General features: G+C 41.0%; 1 protein-coding gene across 1 annotated transcript in view; it reads right to left on the bottom strand.

Moving 5' to 3' along the window:
* Positions 1 to 839: 839 nt before the first annotated feature.
* LOC118332376 (phospholipid-transporting ATPase ID-like) overlaps positions 840 to 11,784 on the bottom strand; it is a 14,251-nt gene continuing 3,306 nt past the window's right edge. Inside the window, exons 9-28 of the mRNA XM_035667621.1 lie at positions 11,608 to 11,684; positions 10,685 to 10,843; positions 9,790 to 9,878; positions 9,157 to 9,350; positions 8,860 to 9,068; positions 8,720 to 8,763; positions 8,457 to 8,622; positions 8,012 to 8,200; positions 7,562 to 7,677; positions 7,318 to 7,482; positions 6,854 to 6,965; positions 6,549 to 6,654; positions 5,986 to 6,136; positions 5,353 to 5,536; positions 5,005 to 5,228; positions 4,680 to 4,763; positions 4,347 to 4,592; positions 3,913 to 4,051; positions 3,585 to 3,715; positions 840 to 2,865 (exon numbers count right to left, since the gene is read on the bottom strand). Of these exons, the coding sequence (XP_035523514.1) occupies positions 2,599 to 2,865; positions 3,585 to 3,715; positions 3,913 to 4,051; positions 4,347 to 4,592; positions 4,680 to 4,763; positions 5,005 to 5,228; positions 5,353 to 5,536; positions 5,986 to 6,136; positions 6,549 to 6,654; positions 6,854 to 6,965; positions 7,318 to 7,482; positions 7,562 to 7,677; positions 8,012 to 8,200; positions 8,457 to 8,622; positions 8,720 to 8,763; positions 8,860 to 9,068; positions 9,157 to 9,350; positions 9,790 to 9,878; positions 10,685 to 10,843; positions 11,608 to 11,684 (3,052 nt within the window). The 3' untranslated portion in view covers positions 840 to 2,598. The remainder of the gene's footprint in view (positions 2,866 to 3,584; positions 3,716 to 3,912; positions 4,052 to 4,346; positions 4,593 to 4,679; positions 4,764 to 5,004; positions 5,229 to 5,352; positions 5,537 to 5,985; positions 6,137 to 6,548; positions 6,655 to 6,853; positions 6,966 to 7,317; positions 7,483 to 7,561; positions 7,678 to 8,011; positions 8,201 to 8,456; positions 8,623 to 8,719; positions 8,764 to 8,859; positions 9,069 to 9,156; positions 9,351 to 9,789; positions 9,879 to 10,684; positions 10,844 to 11,607; positions 11,685 to 11,784) is intronic.

The raw sequence follows: 11,784 nt of genomic DNA, 5'->3' as shown, positions 1-11,784 counted from the left end.
TGTTTCACAAGGTGCGCATTATTGCTCACAGCCATAAACTGTAATACACGTCAACACTTTTCTTGTTTTTTGCAGATCAGAAATCAAGCTTTTCTGGACCTGTGCCATGCTGGGACAGCCCTCCACCAGTGATGTCATTGCTCAGTAGCCCCAGAGGACACTGCAGTTGTAGGCTGAATACAGTATGTCTGCAGATGTAACGGTACAGTATATATGGGAGTGAAGATGGTGGGAGAGGAAGGCAGAGAGAGAGAGAGAGAGAGAAAGTGCATACATAATGCAAACAAATCTGCAGGAGGTTTGGGTTGAGGCTACCTAAAAGAGGTCAGGTTATAAAATATTTACAGTAATAAGACATTTTGGTCCTTCATACAGATTCTGACGTCTCTGTGTATCTTGTCACAGTGTGTATGTACAGGTCTGTGTGGCATGCATGTTTCTATCAATCAATACAACATTTACAATATCTACATAGTTTTAACTGTTTGTTTGAATCTTTTATTCTCAATTTTTATGATATGTTGTATCTGTGGGGGTTCTTAAGTACAGAAACCACAATTTGTAAACTGTTTCCCATGTGTACTTGACCTTTTGTCAAATATTTGACAAAATGATTCTCCATATTTGATGTCTTTTTTAATTTAAGCACTGTGAGCACAGTGAGGTTCTGATATAGCAGTGTCGTATTGAATGCTCCAGAAAAATGAATGAATATGTTTACATCACTCCAATATTCTTCATTCTTCTACTGTATCTTTATTACTACCTTTGCCCACAGCTCTTTTGGTTCGCCTTAATGGTGAAACAATTTATCAAAAAAAGACTATACAAGTCAGTCAAGTTATCAGTTTTATTCACAGATGACGTAGAAACTTTGTGACGATCGTGATGATCAAAACTTCTATCAGCCAACAAAAGTCTTTTCAGATGTGAATCAGAGTGGCCTGACAATACAATAAAAGACACAATGGCAAAATATGGGTTTGGACTAGAAAAAGGGATTTTATGAGTAATATGTGCCGTCTGCTGGTCGTTGCACTGTCTGTCATATGACACTTAAACCATTACTGTAACTACTATATTTCAGTTACAAAGACAACACTGACCCCTGGCTGTACTTTGAAAGTACTGTGACTACGTGGTACTGATTGTGATGCATCCCGTCATACACAGACAGATTATTAACAAAGAGCAGAACAATAATAAAACAATGTTTAAAATCTTCATGTGAATAATCGTGTAAACAAGAGTGAAAATAGATTCATAGTAGATTTCAACTGAAACTGAAATCACAGTTTTATCTTTTCTCATGACAACCTGAGTATTGACAATTCACTTGAGTGAAACGAAAAAAATTAAAAAGGTACAAAATGCAACTTCGAGTTGCAGGCAGTGTGGTAATCCGGTTTCACCAGATCAGATAGTGGCAACCTTTACATTTTTTACTTTACTTTCTAAAAAAAATCACAGATCACAATACAAATTTACAGCGTTAATCTCGTCGCAGTTTCTGCTTTTAAATGTTTCATATCATTAAGTACAAACTGCATACAGTTTTTCTGTCTGTTTCCCAAATCTTACCATTGATTTTCAATCTGACTTTTTACTGTCCAGGCTGCCTAATCATGCTTGAGACAGGTGACACTTTTATTTTCCTGTCAAATCTACATGATCCGCCCTGGCACCTGTGGAATTATCTTCAGGTTGCACTGTCTTGGAATGACAAGACTAGTTTTGCTGTAAACTAGTCAGTGTAATGACAATAAAGTTAACAAGCTGCTGTGAAATGATGTGAATTTAAGCTCTTCTTTTCGCAATTAAAAAGGTGCATTTCAGCATCTGACTCTCAAATTGCAGATAATGTATGAAGTGTGCTTGAATGTATATTCTAGAAAAAGTCCCTGTTAGAAAGTTTAACCACATGACAGTGACGAATCTTCAGGCAATTAAATAGAATTAGAAATATCTGTCTAAAACCTTCTGGTATGCCAACAGTAATGTAGACCAGCAGTTCCCAAACCTGTCAAGGACCCCCATAATAGATGCACATTAGACAACTGACCACCAATTTGAGAGGACATTGTCTTTTAGAGAATCCCCTCTAAGTAATTAAAACATTTTTTTTATTTATTTGAAAATAATTAAGTCTTCAAAGTTAATCAATGATCAAATGGGCAAACCAATTAATTCCCTTGTTATTCCAACTTCCAAAAAATGTGTTTAAAGTTCAAATATTTTATTCCTTCTTTTGCTGTGGACCCCCTACAACCCACTCAAGGGCCCGTGTTGGTCCCTGAACCCCAGTTTGAAAACCACTGATGTAGACTACAATATATGAGAGTACTCATTAAGCTAATTCAACATTCAAAAGCACCAGTGCAGTCCTTCAAGGCCGTATGTGCTGCCAAGTTCAGCATGTTCAAAGTGATATCAACATTTATCCGTTAGAAATAAGTCAGACTCAGATTTAAGTGTAAAGGTTTGGAAACAATCCAGGTAGTGGACTTGTGCATCCTCTAATGAGTGTGAGCTACGCTCCAAAATAAAAGCTTAGTATGCAGCTTCCACGCACTCTGCAGTGTCCCTGCATACCTCCGTCTAAGGGCTCTGTGACTCCTCCGGCTCCTCTGCAATGGTGCGGTAATGCTGTGGCTGATTCTGAGCCAGGGGAGAGTCTGTTTGGGTAAACAGGGCCGGCCGACTCCACAGCGGTAGTCTCTGCAGGAACTTCCGAGATGTCACCAGATCACCGTAGCCCTGGCTGTGTGAGAAGGCGTAGCCGGACCGACGGGTGCTGATACGCTTGCGATATGGAGCGCCAGGTTTAGCAACTGGCAGTGCCTCCTTCCGCATCTTATGTCTCACCTAGAACGGGAGAGAGGGGCAGGTCTTTAATGTGGTCTTAATATGGAGACATTTCCTCATTCAGGACAGTTTATTTTTCATTACTTCATATGCCTCTTGCATATGTGCACATATGCACAAACTCCTGGCTTGTGCACTATTTTATTCAACATGTCACAGACGCAGGGACGGCAGCCGACAGAAAAAGTGAATAACAAGAAGACAAAATTTGTAGAGAAACATTTAAAAACAATGTTTTTTTTGTAACATGTATTTTCAATAAAACAATCTGTGCTTGAAAATGAGAAAATTGAAAATGTCTTAGTGTCTAAATAACTCCATTTAGTAAAAGTGTGTGTTTTGTGAATTAAAACAAAGTTTTACAAAGAAAACCACTGCTTTCTTTATTAGCAGACAGAACCTTATGATTCCACGGTCACAATATTCCAAACATATTTTAGTTGCGGTAAATCTATATTAAACTAAGCAAATTTGACCTCTAGAGGTATAAATGTATCTGTATCAGTCTGCGATTGCATTTTTTATTTTGATTTTGCTGCCTAATCGTATCTCTAATATATCAGAAGGACAAATTGTAACCCACAGGGTAATATGGGAAGGCGGAATTGAAATGACATAGCGCCATTTAACATATTTTATCATTCAGAACACGATTACCATAAAAACAGGGTGCATATAAGACAGGAGGGCTTAATAGTCTGTGTCGTGCATTAACTGACCTTGTCGTTGATGGTGGGCCGAAGCTGAATGAGAATGAAGCGGAAAGCCACCACAGGCAGAATACAGAGGAGGGAGGTCAGGAATATGGTCAGCCAGACGTTAGGCTGGTTCAAAGAGTTCCTTGCTGTTCCTGAGTTCCAAAAGCATCACACAGGCAGTCAGAATCACAGAGTAAAAGGGTTTATTATTATACTCTACATTATTGAATATGGCTAACATCCAATGCATCAACAGCTAACAATGGAGGAATGAGGATGGAGGTTTGTAAATGGAGACTGGCAACCCACTTCTTAATAAACCATATTTAAATGAGCTGAATCTACTCACCAATGAAGGGGAACGAGGAGGTGAAGATGAGAAACATGCCGTTGCTGTACATGGTGAATGTGATGGCAAAATAAGCGGCCAGGCTGCCCCATACAAAAAACTGGTTCACTGCAGTCCAGTAATCGGTGTCCAGAGAGAGCTGAAAAATGGAATTTTGAATAATATATATATATTTTATTATTTTGGTGCTGTAAGAGGGGGTGGTATGAATACAATCTATCAGAGTAAATGTCACTGTATTGCAACAGCATATATGACATTAAAAAAAAGAAAAGACATTAATAAATAAAATAACCAAAGTGAATTGTTTTTTTTTTGGGCTAATCCAGTGTATTAAATTCGTTAACAAAATCAAGGCACTTCATCACACTGATACAAAAGTCCTGCAGCTTTAGTGTGCCCATGCTTCTGGTGACAGGAACCTTATTCCTCACCTGTATGTTCATTACAACCAGTAGACAGGTCTGTGCCAATAAAGCAAAGGACTGATAGTCGGCGATGTCCTTCCCATCGTCTCGGACCGTGTCCTGCATGGCGGCCCACGGGATGAAGAACAGGATGAGGGAGCTGTAGCAGCTGTGCAACATACAGCGCACAAAGGCTTTCTTACTGAAGTACAGGTTCAGCTGGCCTGGAGTGTAGAGCTGAGGATACTGGAAACTCCAGCGGTCATTCACATCCTACAGAAAGAGAAGAGAATTTGTCAAATACTGACAAATGATATGATATTTCAAACTCATGATTAACTGTCCCGTCTGAGTGCATACCTGGTCAAAGAGGCTCAGGCCGAGGACAGGAAGGGCTGTGTAAACCAGGTTGTACAAGGTGATGAACCACTCGTCGTACACAGTCTGTGAACAAGAACAGCAAAGACAATATTAAACATGTACATACAGCATTAATAATATTACATGTTGCTATGTATTCTGGAACGAATTGAGAACAGTTTACAGTCTTGTATCCGTACAGTATACATCAGTGTAACAGGTCACCAATAAATACTAGTGAATACTGTGTGCCTTACTAGATTCCTTGCTTTTTCACATGTAACCCATTAAACTATGTTCCATAATTCCATTCCATGTTCCTCACCTGTGCAGAGAAGCCGCAGAAGAAGGCGTACCAGAAATGCACAAAGGTGAAGGTGAAGTTCTTGTAGAAGAAATATCGTAGGAACTTGCACATGCGTAGGTAGGACCAGCGACCGTGCACCAGCAGGAGGCGCTGAAGGTAACGGAACTGGGCAAAGGAGTAGTCGCTGGAGAGAACTGCCTGCATGCCCTCCTGACCGCTGATGCCGACACCGATATGAGCAGCTGAAGGACGGACAGAAAAGGAATTCACAGAATTCATACAGTGAGAAACTAACTATTTTCCAGCTGTTTTGTTTTTATACAACTCTCTGGATCTTGTAATAGTGTTTGAGTTGAATGAGCTTACCCTTGATCATGCTGACATCGTTGGCCCCATCCCCAATGGCCAGAGTGACAGCCTGCTTGTATTTCTTGACCAGCTGAACCACCTGGGCCTTCTGCAAAGGGGTGACCCTGCAGCAAATCACCGTCTGACACATACAAGCTGTCCTCAACAGCTCCATCTGCAAGTTCTTCTCCAGTGCAAAGGCCTGAGAACGATAGAGAAGAAGGGTGTACAGGACTGTACTGAGGTCAGGAGTCCCCCCAATGCAACCATACACCTCTCAAAAACATCCAACCAAAATGAAAGTCTGCTCCACACTGTCAGGAATACAGTCAATTCTGGTGAGGAAATGATGAATCCTCCCTTTTTTCTTAAACTAAAGGCAAATGTAAATGTACAGACTCTAAAAATACTGGAATCAGGCTGTACATTTCCAATGGTTATTTTTTAATTGTACAATATCATCCCCCAGTGTGGTAACTTTTCAGACTGAGTAACTGTTTGGGCCCAGCCAGGCAACTTTATTTTTTTGAAAACAGGACATCCAGCAGGACATTTTCTGTATGGAGGACATGTGGAGAGAAAGGGTACAACATTTCTTGTTGATTCAGCTGCTCCTGAGAATAGTAATGTGCCTGAAAAAAGCCTTCTTACCAGACTGTGTCCATTTATAACTAGGCCATAATCTCCATCCACCTTCTCATCCTGCACAGTTTCTGTCCTCTGAAGCCAAAACAGGCCTGCGCGGGCCTTGATTACAGATGGCTCATCCGCAGCATTTGGACACATTTTCCTTCTTGCTTTCCTGAGGGACAGGGACATGGGGGCGGTTGGGTAAGTTAATAAAAAAATATTTTTTTCATTAATTGTTTTTTTGGGGTTGTTTTATAAAAGAAAAAAAAGAGTTTGGATAGAAACAAAAGCTTTAACATCAACTCATACCTTAACCTTACCTCAACTTAAAATATGACGCCAAAAGGGCAATGCCAGTTTTTCCGGTCTAATGATAAACTTTAATCAGCCACCGTCAAAAGCGGTCTGGTTTCAGAGTTTGGAGGAGAAGTGTAAACAATGCATTGCAACAGTGTGTTTATTTGCTGCAAAGTAAGCTGCAACTGTTAGCATGTCTAGCTAACTAGCTTAGCCTACTGCATCACATACAGTAGTAACTGAGCGTTACCTACTACACTTTCATCAATCTAAAATGACCGACTTACTGTAGCTCCTCTTTGACTCCTTCAGCCGTATTAGCTGCCACAACAAAAATGTCTTTCATCTCCTCTCTCAGCATGTTGCAGGAATAGCCGATATTCTCTGCCGTCTCTGTTTCACAACAACAACAATATTCAACAGGTTCATTTACAGGGGACACCGAATGTTTAGATATGCTATGTGAACCCTTGGAAATGACGCACAATGAGCTTAACAGTGAGAGAATATGAGAACATATTTCACATTACAATTCTGTGTCACATCACCCATCTTGATATGTGTGATTTGACCGGGTTGATAAAATACTGACCCTGTTTATCCCCAGTCAGCACCCAGATTTTGATGTCAGCTTTAGCCAGTTGCTCTATGGTCTGGGGCACGCCGTCCTGCAGCTTGTCCTCCACTGCTGTCGCTCCCAACAGCTTTAAAACACAGAGCACAGGGTGACAGTGGGAAAAGGTATTAGTCTGTGATTCTGTGTATTCTGTTTATGTTTAAAGCAACAAGTTTAAAACCATGTTATTTCTCTGGCAGAAAGAAAATTACTTAAAATGATAAAGCAGTGCTGGTGCCGGCACTTACATCTGCACAATAGATCTAGTTGTTAGTCTGAGGCAGTTGTTTGTTGGTGTGTCATTCATTTATGTGTTATGTGTATTTATGTGGTATGGAGCAGGATATACAGTATAGACTATCCAGTTATTCTCCAGATAAGCCGGCAACTAAACTACTAATGTAAAAGTTAACAAGCCAATTGTTGAGAGGTGGACTAACCAGCAGGTCTTTCTCTATCTCTTCATAAAGTTCGTCCAGTCTCTCCTCTCGTCCCTCCATGGCAGTGCTGGCCTCATGGTGGCGCTGTTTCCAGTCCTCCAAATACCTCTCATCCAAGTCCTTGTATGCCAGAGCAAGGGTACGGAGGCCGTCGCCTGCATACTCCTATTTTGGTTGGACAGTTCCAAGCAGTTAAAAACAGAATGATACATACACATCACAAAAGTCCAACTGCATCACTCACGTTGAGGTGTCTGATGGTAATGTCCTTTAGTTTGTCACAGGACGGGTGGAGTCTTTCAAAGATGATGGTGTCCGCTCCTTTGCAAAATAGAGTCAACTTGCCTTCGGGGCTACGCACTGAAAATCATGGTGGAAGTTGCTTAGCGAAGACAGAGTCATGAGGTTTGACACATAAACTTGTTGCTTGGATCAATTTCAAGACAGATTACAACATTTATAGTAAAAGTTATTTATAAAGTATAACGTGACTTTGGTCATTTGTGTCCCTGAACACACTAATAGGATTTTTTTTTAAATAGTATTTTACCATGTGCTTATAGCTAGGATCAAAAACATGCAGACAACAAATTGTTCAGAGTAATGGTTTAAATTCCCAAATATGCCCTAAAAATATAGCAACTCAATCATTATTTTAACTATAACTAGACATTTTGATGCAACCTTCTCTCACCTATGACTGACATTCTCTTGCGCACATTATTGAAATCAAGAACAGCCAGAAGTTCATAAGTGACTTCTCGGCCCATCTCCACGGCCGTGATGGTCTCTGGTGTGCGTGAGCGGAACACAAACCCGAAGTTTCTTGCTGCGGTCACTAGAGCCCCCTCATCAGGAGACTGAGCCTGATAGTAGAGCTCCCCTGCCAGGAGACGGAGATGACAAGAGGGGAAAGGAAAAAAAGAAGTTATTACCACCACTGGAGAGCACCAAAGTTTTCAAATCATGTCGGCATTTATACTTTTTGAAAAGACAGTATCTTAGGAAATGAATCTCATCCTGGAGTTGCTAAATGGTTAATATAAAGAGAAAAAAGAGGAAACTTTATAAAGGACTGCGATCTCATTGTTCTTTTTAAACCTTTTCAGTAATAAAAATGTCCATTAGAGGACGCTCACCCTCTTTCTTTTCCTCAGGCATGACTGTGTGGCACAGAGCCAGCAAGCGGAAGAAGGCCTGAGCCTCCAGGTTTCCCTCTCTCACCGTCTCCACCAGACTGTGGTCGTGAAACATGAACTTTGGATCCGCCAGCCTGTTCCAGGAGAAGTCCACTCTCTCTGTCTTCTGCAGAGAAAAAGAAGCAGAGCAGAGAAACAAAACAGAGTAACACAATCTCGACAGAAATCCACAAAAATATACAATCACGTGTCAGTCATCTTACCTCTGTTATTTCCACCCTGTTTCCAGAAAAGTCTAACAGATCCCCTGAATAACAGAGAAATACACTACAAAATCAACCCTTCAACCTAAGCTGGGGTGTTTATTCAACTCTGTGGTCTTTATATAAGCACAGCTGCTCACCGTAAGCTTTCCCATTGATGGAGCACCTGTTGAAAGTCATAATGTTCTGCGTCAGGGTGCCGGTCTTGTCGCTGAAGATGTATTTGATCTGGCCCAGCTCCTCATTGAGCGTGGTGGTCCTCGCCTGGGCAGGAGTGTCATTCTTGGGGTAATACATCTTCCTGTCCCAGTCTATGTAGAAGCTGTTCCCCAGACGGATGATCTCCACACTGACCACAACACACACAGGGTAAGCAAAGACGGAACAACTTTAACTCTGAGCTTGATAACTTTGCTTGTTTTGTCTGGTTTTATTACCTGACGTAGAGAGAAATGGGCACCACCGTGTTGAGGATGATGACGTAGGACCAGAAGGAAAGGAAGGATGAGAGAGCAGCATTAACCCCTTCATCACGAGGTAGGAAGACTGTGAACACTGACCCCTCCCTCACCTCCCAGATTGCATTGCCGATGGCCAAAGCGGTGCACATAGACGCCAAGAAACCAAAGATCTGATGGATAAAAGATATCATACATCTTAATATTTAAAAAAAATATTGCATTGATGATATCAATCGGTAAAAAAAGTGACTTGTACTCTATCAGGAACAAGTAGGAGAGGAACAACACTGACAAGTTCCCTCCCAGCAGTAGCCACTGTAATTTTATTTTAATCTTTTTAAGTGTATTTCAAGACAGAAAGGACTACAGTCATGACCCAACTGCGTGTATGTATATGTTTTTGTCAGACACATGACAAATGTACCTTTTTAGTGCCCCCAATGTGTGTTACATGTCTATACATAGCAATTAAAGTAGCAAATGACTCTTTTGGTGAGAGAAATGCGTAAAACATTTAAAGGTCACACCATGGAAAATATGTTTCCACCTAATTTGTAGACTTGAGCTTATGTGTATTTGTGCGATAGTGTGCATAGACACAGGACTCACACACAACACCAGGACATTCATCAGGTGGTCGATGCTCGTCCGTTTGAATGTTGTCTTTCCACAGTTCTGCATCAGCTTGGTGTCGGGACCTGTTAAAGGTTCAATCTCTGTTCAGATACACATACACTGACAATAATGTAGACAGAGGCACGTTTGCAGCATTTGAAGGGACTGTTCTGAAGGTAAAACACCTGCCTCATATACTATTAATTATTAATAAGCAATGTTCAGTGGATTCTATCAAAGTGTGAGCTACTCTCTTTGTCATCCTCACATACATTTGACAAACAAGTGCACGCAAGCTAGAGTTTGACTGAGGCTGCATCCCATTATTAAAACGTATGTCTCAAACCTTGTGGTACAATAGCTGCGCTCAAAATATCTTTCTTTTTGTTTCAGTTTAATATGCTGGTGACTCAAGATATCTCTGAGCAGTGACCAATAAAATAACGTAATGTAACGTAGCGTAAATATTCGGACCAATAAACTCTTATCAGTCGAAAGTCCAAAGTTAGTCCTAAGCATATACGGCTAACTGACTGCAGGTCATAACGTTCAACAGCCAAAGACAAGTAGTAAGAAAGCACCTTGGAGCTATTAGAGTTAATGATTCTACTTACCATTAACATTAGCCTTTAAAATGTAGTTTTTATTATTCACTACGGTATTTAATACTGTATTTTCTGTCGGTCTTGTTGAATTTCCCCACTAGAACTGCTCTGTTAGTTGTGTGCAGCCAGCCTGAGCGCCCTCTACTGGGCCCCTGCAGAATTGAGCGGTGCACCCCAAATGTACCTGTATGCTGTCTCTCTGCATAATGTCTTTGCAGCGCATTATCATGATGTCGTTAACGGTTGTTGTGATACGGTTTGAGCTTCAGCTGGTGAGAGTTTACCTCCGAAGACGACCAGGCCGAAGCACCACTCGGTGTTCCTCAGGGTGCATCCTCTGAGCAGCACCTTGTCGTTGTCCAAAGAGTAGGTCTGTCCGTCCAGAGACAGGGTTCCTTTGAACTTGTCCAGACGGTTGTTGGGAGGCTCACATCGCACCTCACCTGAGAGAGACAGGTTAGCGTCAGCAGTGCAGGCTAAAGCCCTGTGTGTATGGTGAGTGTAGGCCAGTCAAAAAAAAAAAAAAAAAANNAAAAAAACAAAAAAAAAAAAAAAACCTAAAAAACCCGAGCCATATGGGATTATTGACACTGAAAAAAATCCACCGATTACAAATATGGCCGCCAATATAGTGAATTATGAGGTGGTTTTCTATGTAGATTTTCTCACGATATACTCACAAGCTACTCAGAAGCTGCTTTCTCAAACACAACCTTTATGAACTGATAAGTTAAATATTCCTTAATGTGTTAAATAATACTTTTTTTATTGTATACCAGACAAAAACTATGTTTAGGGAATATCGGATAACATATACGCTGATACCGATATGTCTGCGATAGGTCCAAATCGTCTGTAATTCCAGGCTACAGCTCCTGGTGTACAATAACATCTATATACTGTGTAGTGAGTAAAGGCCGACCTATTTTAACCTTAATTATAGTGGTTTAAATGGCCATATTGTTATATGTTATGTATTGTTATCCTAATCAATCTTTTCATTTAATGCTAAATAGTTCACTTACCACTCTCTCTGTGGTGTGCAAAAAGCTTCTCATGCACCATCAAAGTCCCAATGTCTTTACTGAATATCCACCATAACTTTTTCCCGCCCTAAATGGTAGTTAGTAAAGAGTCCGGGATTGGTAGTTCTTAAATCAGTGTTTAATGTCAACCATTGGACGCTTCTCACGCATTGAAAGTGAGCCAGTGGCCTCCACAATTCTGTACATGCCCATGTCTCCAGTTACAGTCAGGGCCTGTTTCACCTTCAGGTTGGTTTCACTGGGGGAGACCAAGAGGACATGAGAAGGATGTGACTGAAGGGAAATCCAAGACAGTGTGAGACATCAGCCGTCAGCCATACGCGCACGCACACGCACAC

Source organism: Morone saxatilis, unplaced genomic scaffold, assembly GCF_004916995.1.
Source record: "Morone saxatilis isolate NCDOM2014 unplaced genomic scaffold, NCSU_SB_2.0 Contig21, whole genome shotgun sequence".
Lineage (NCBI taxonomy): Eukaryota > Metazoa > Chordata > Actinopteri > Moronidae > Morone > Morone saxatilis.
Note: the sequence above shows the minus strand (reverse complement) of the source record. Positions and strands in the feature narration are given on the sequence as shown.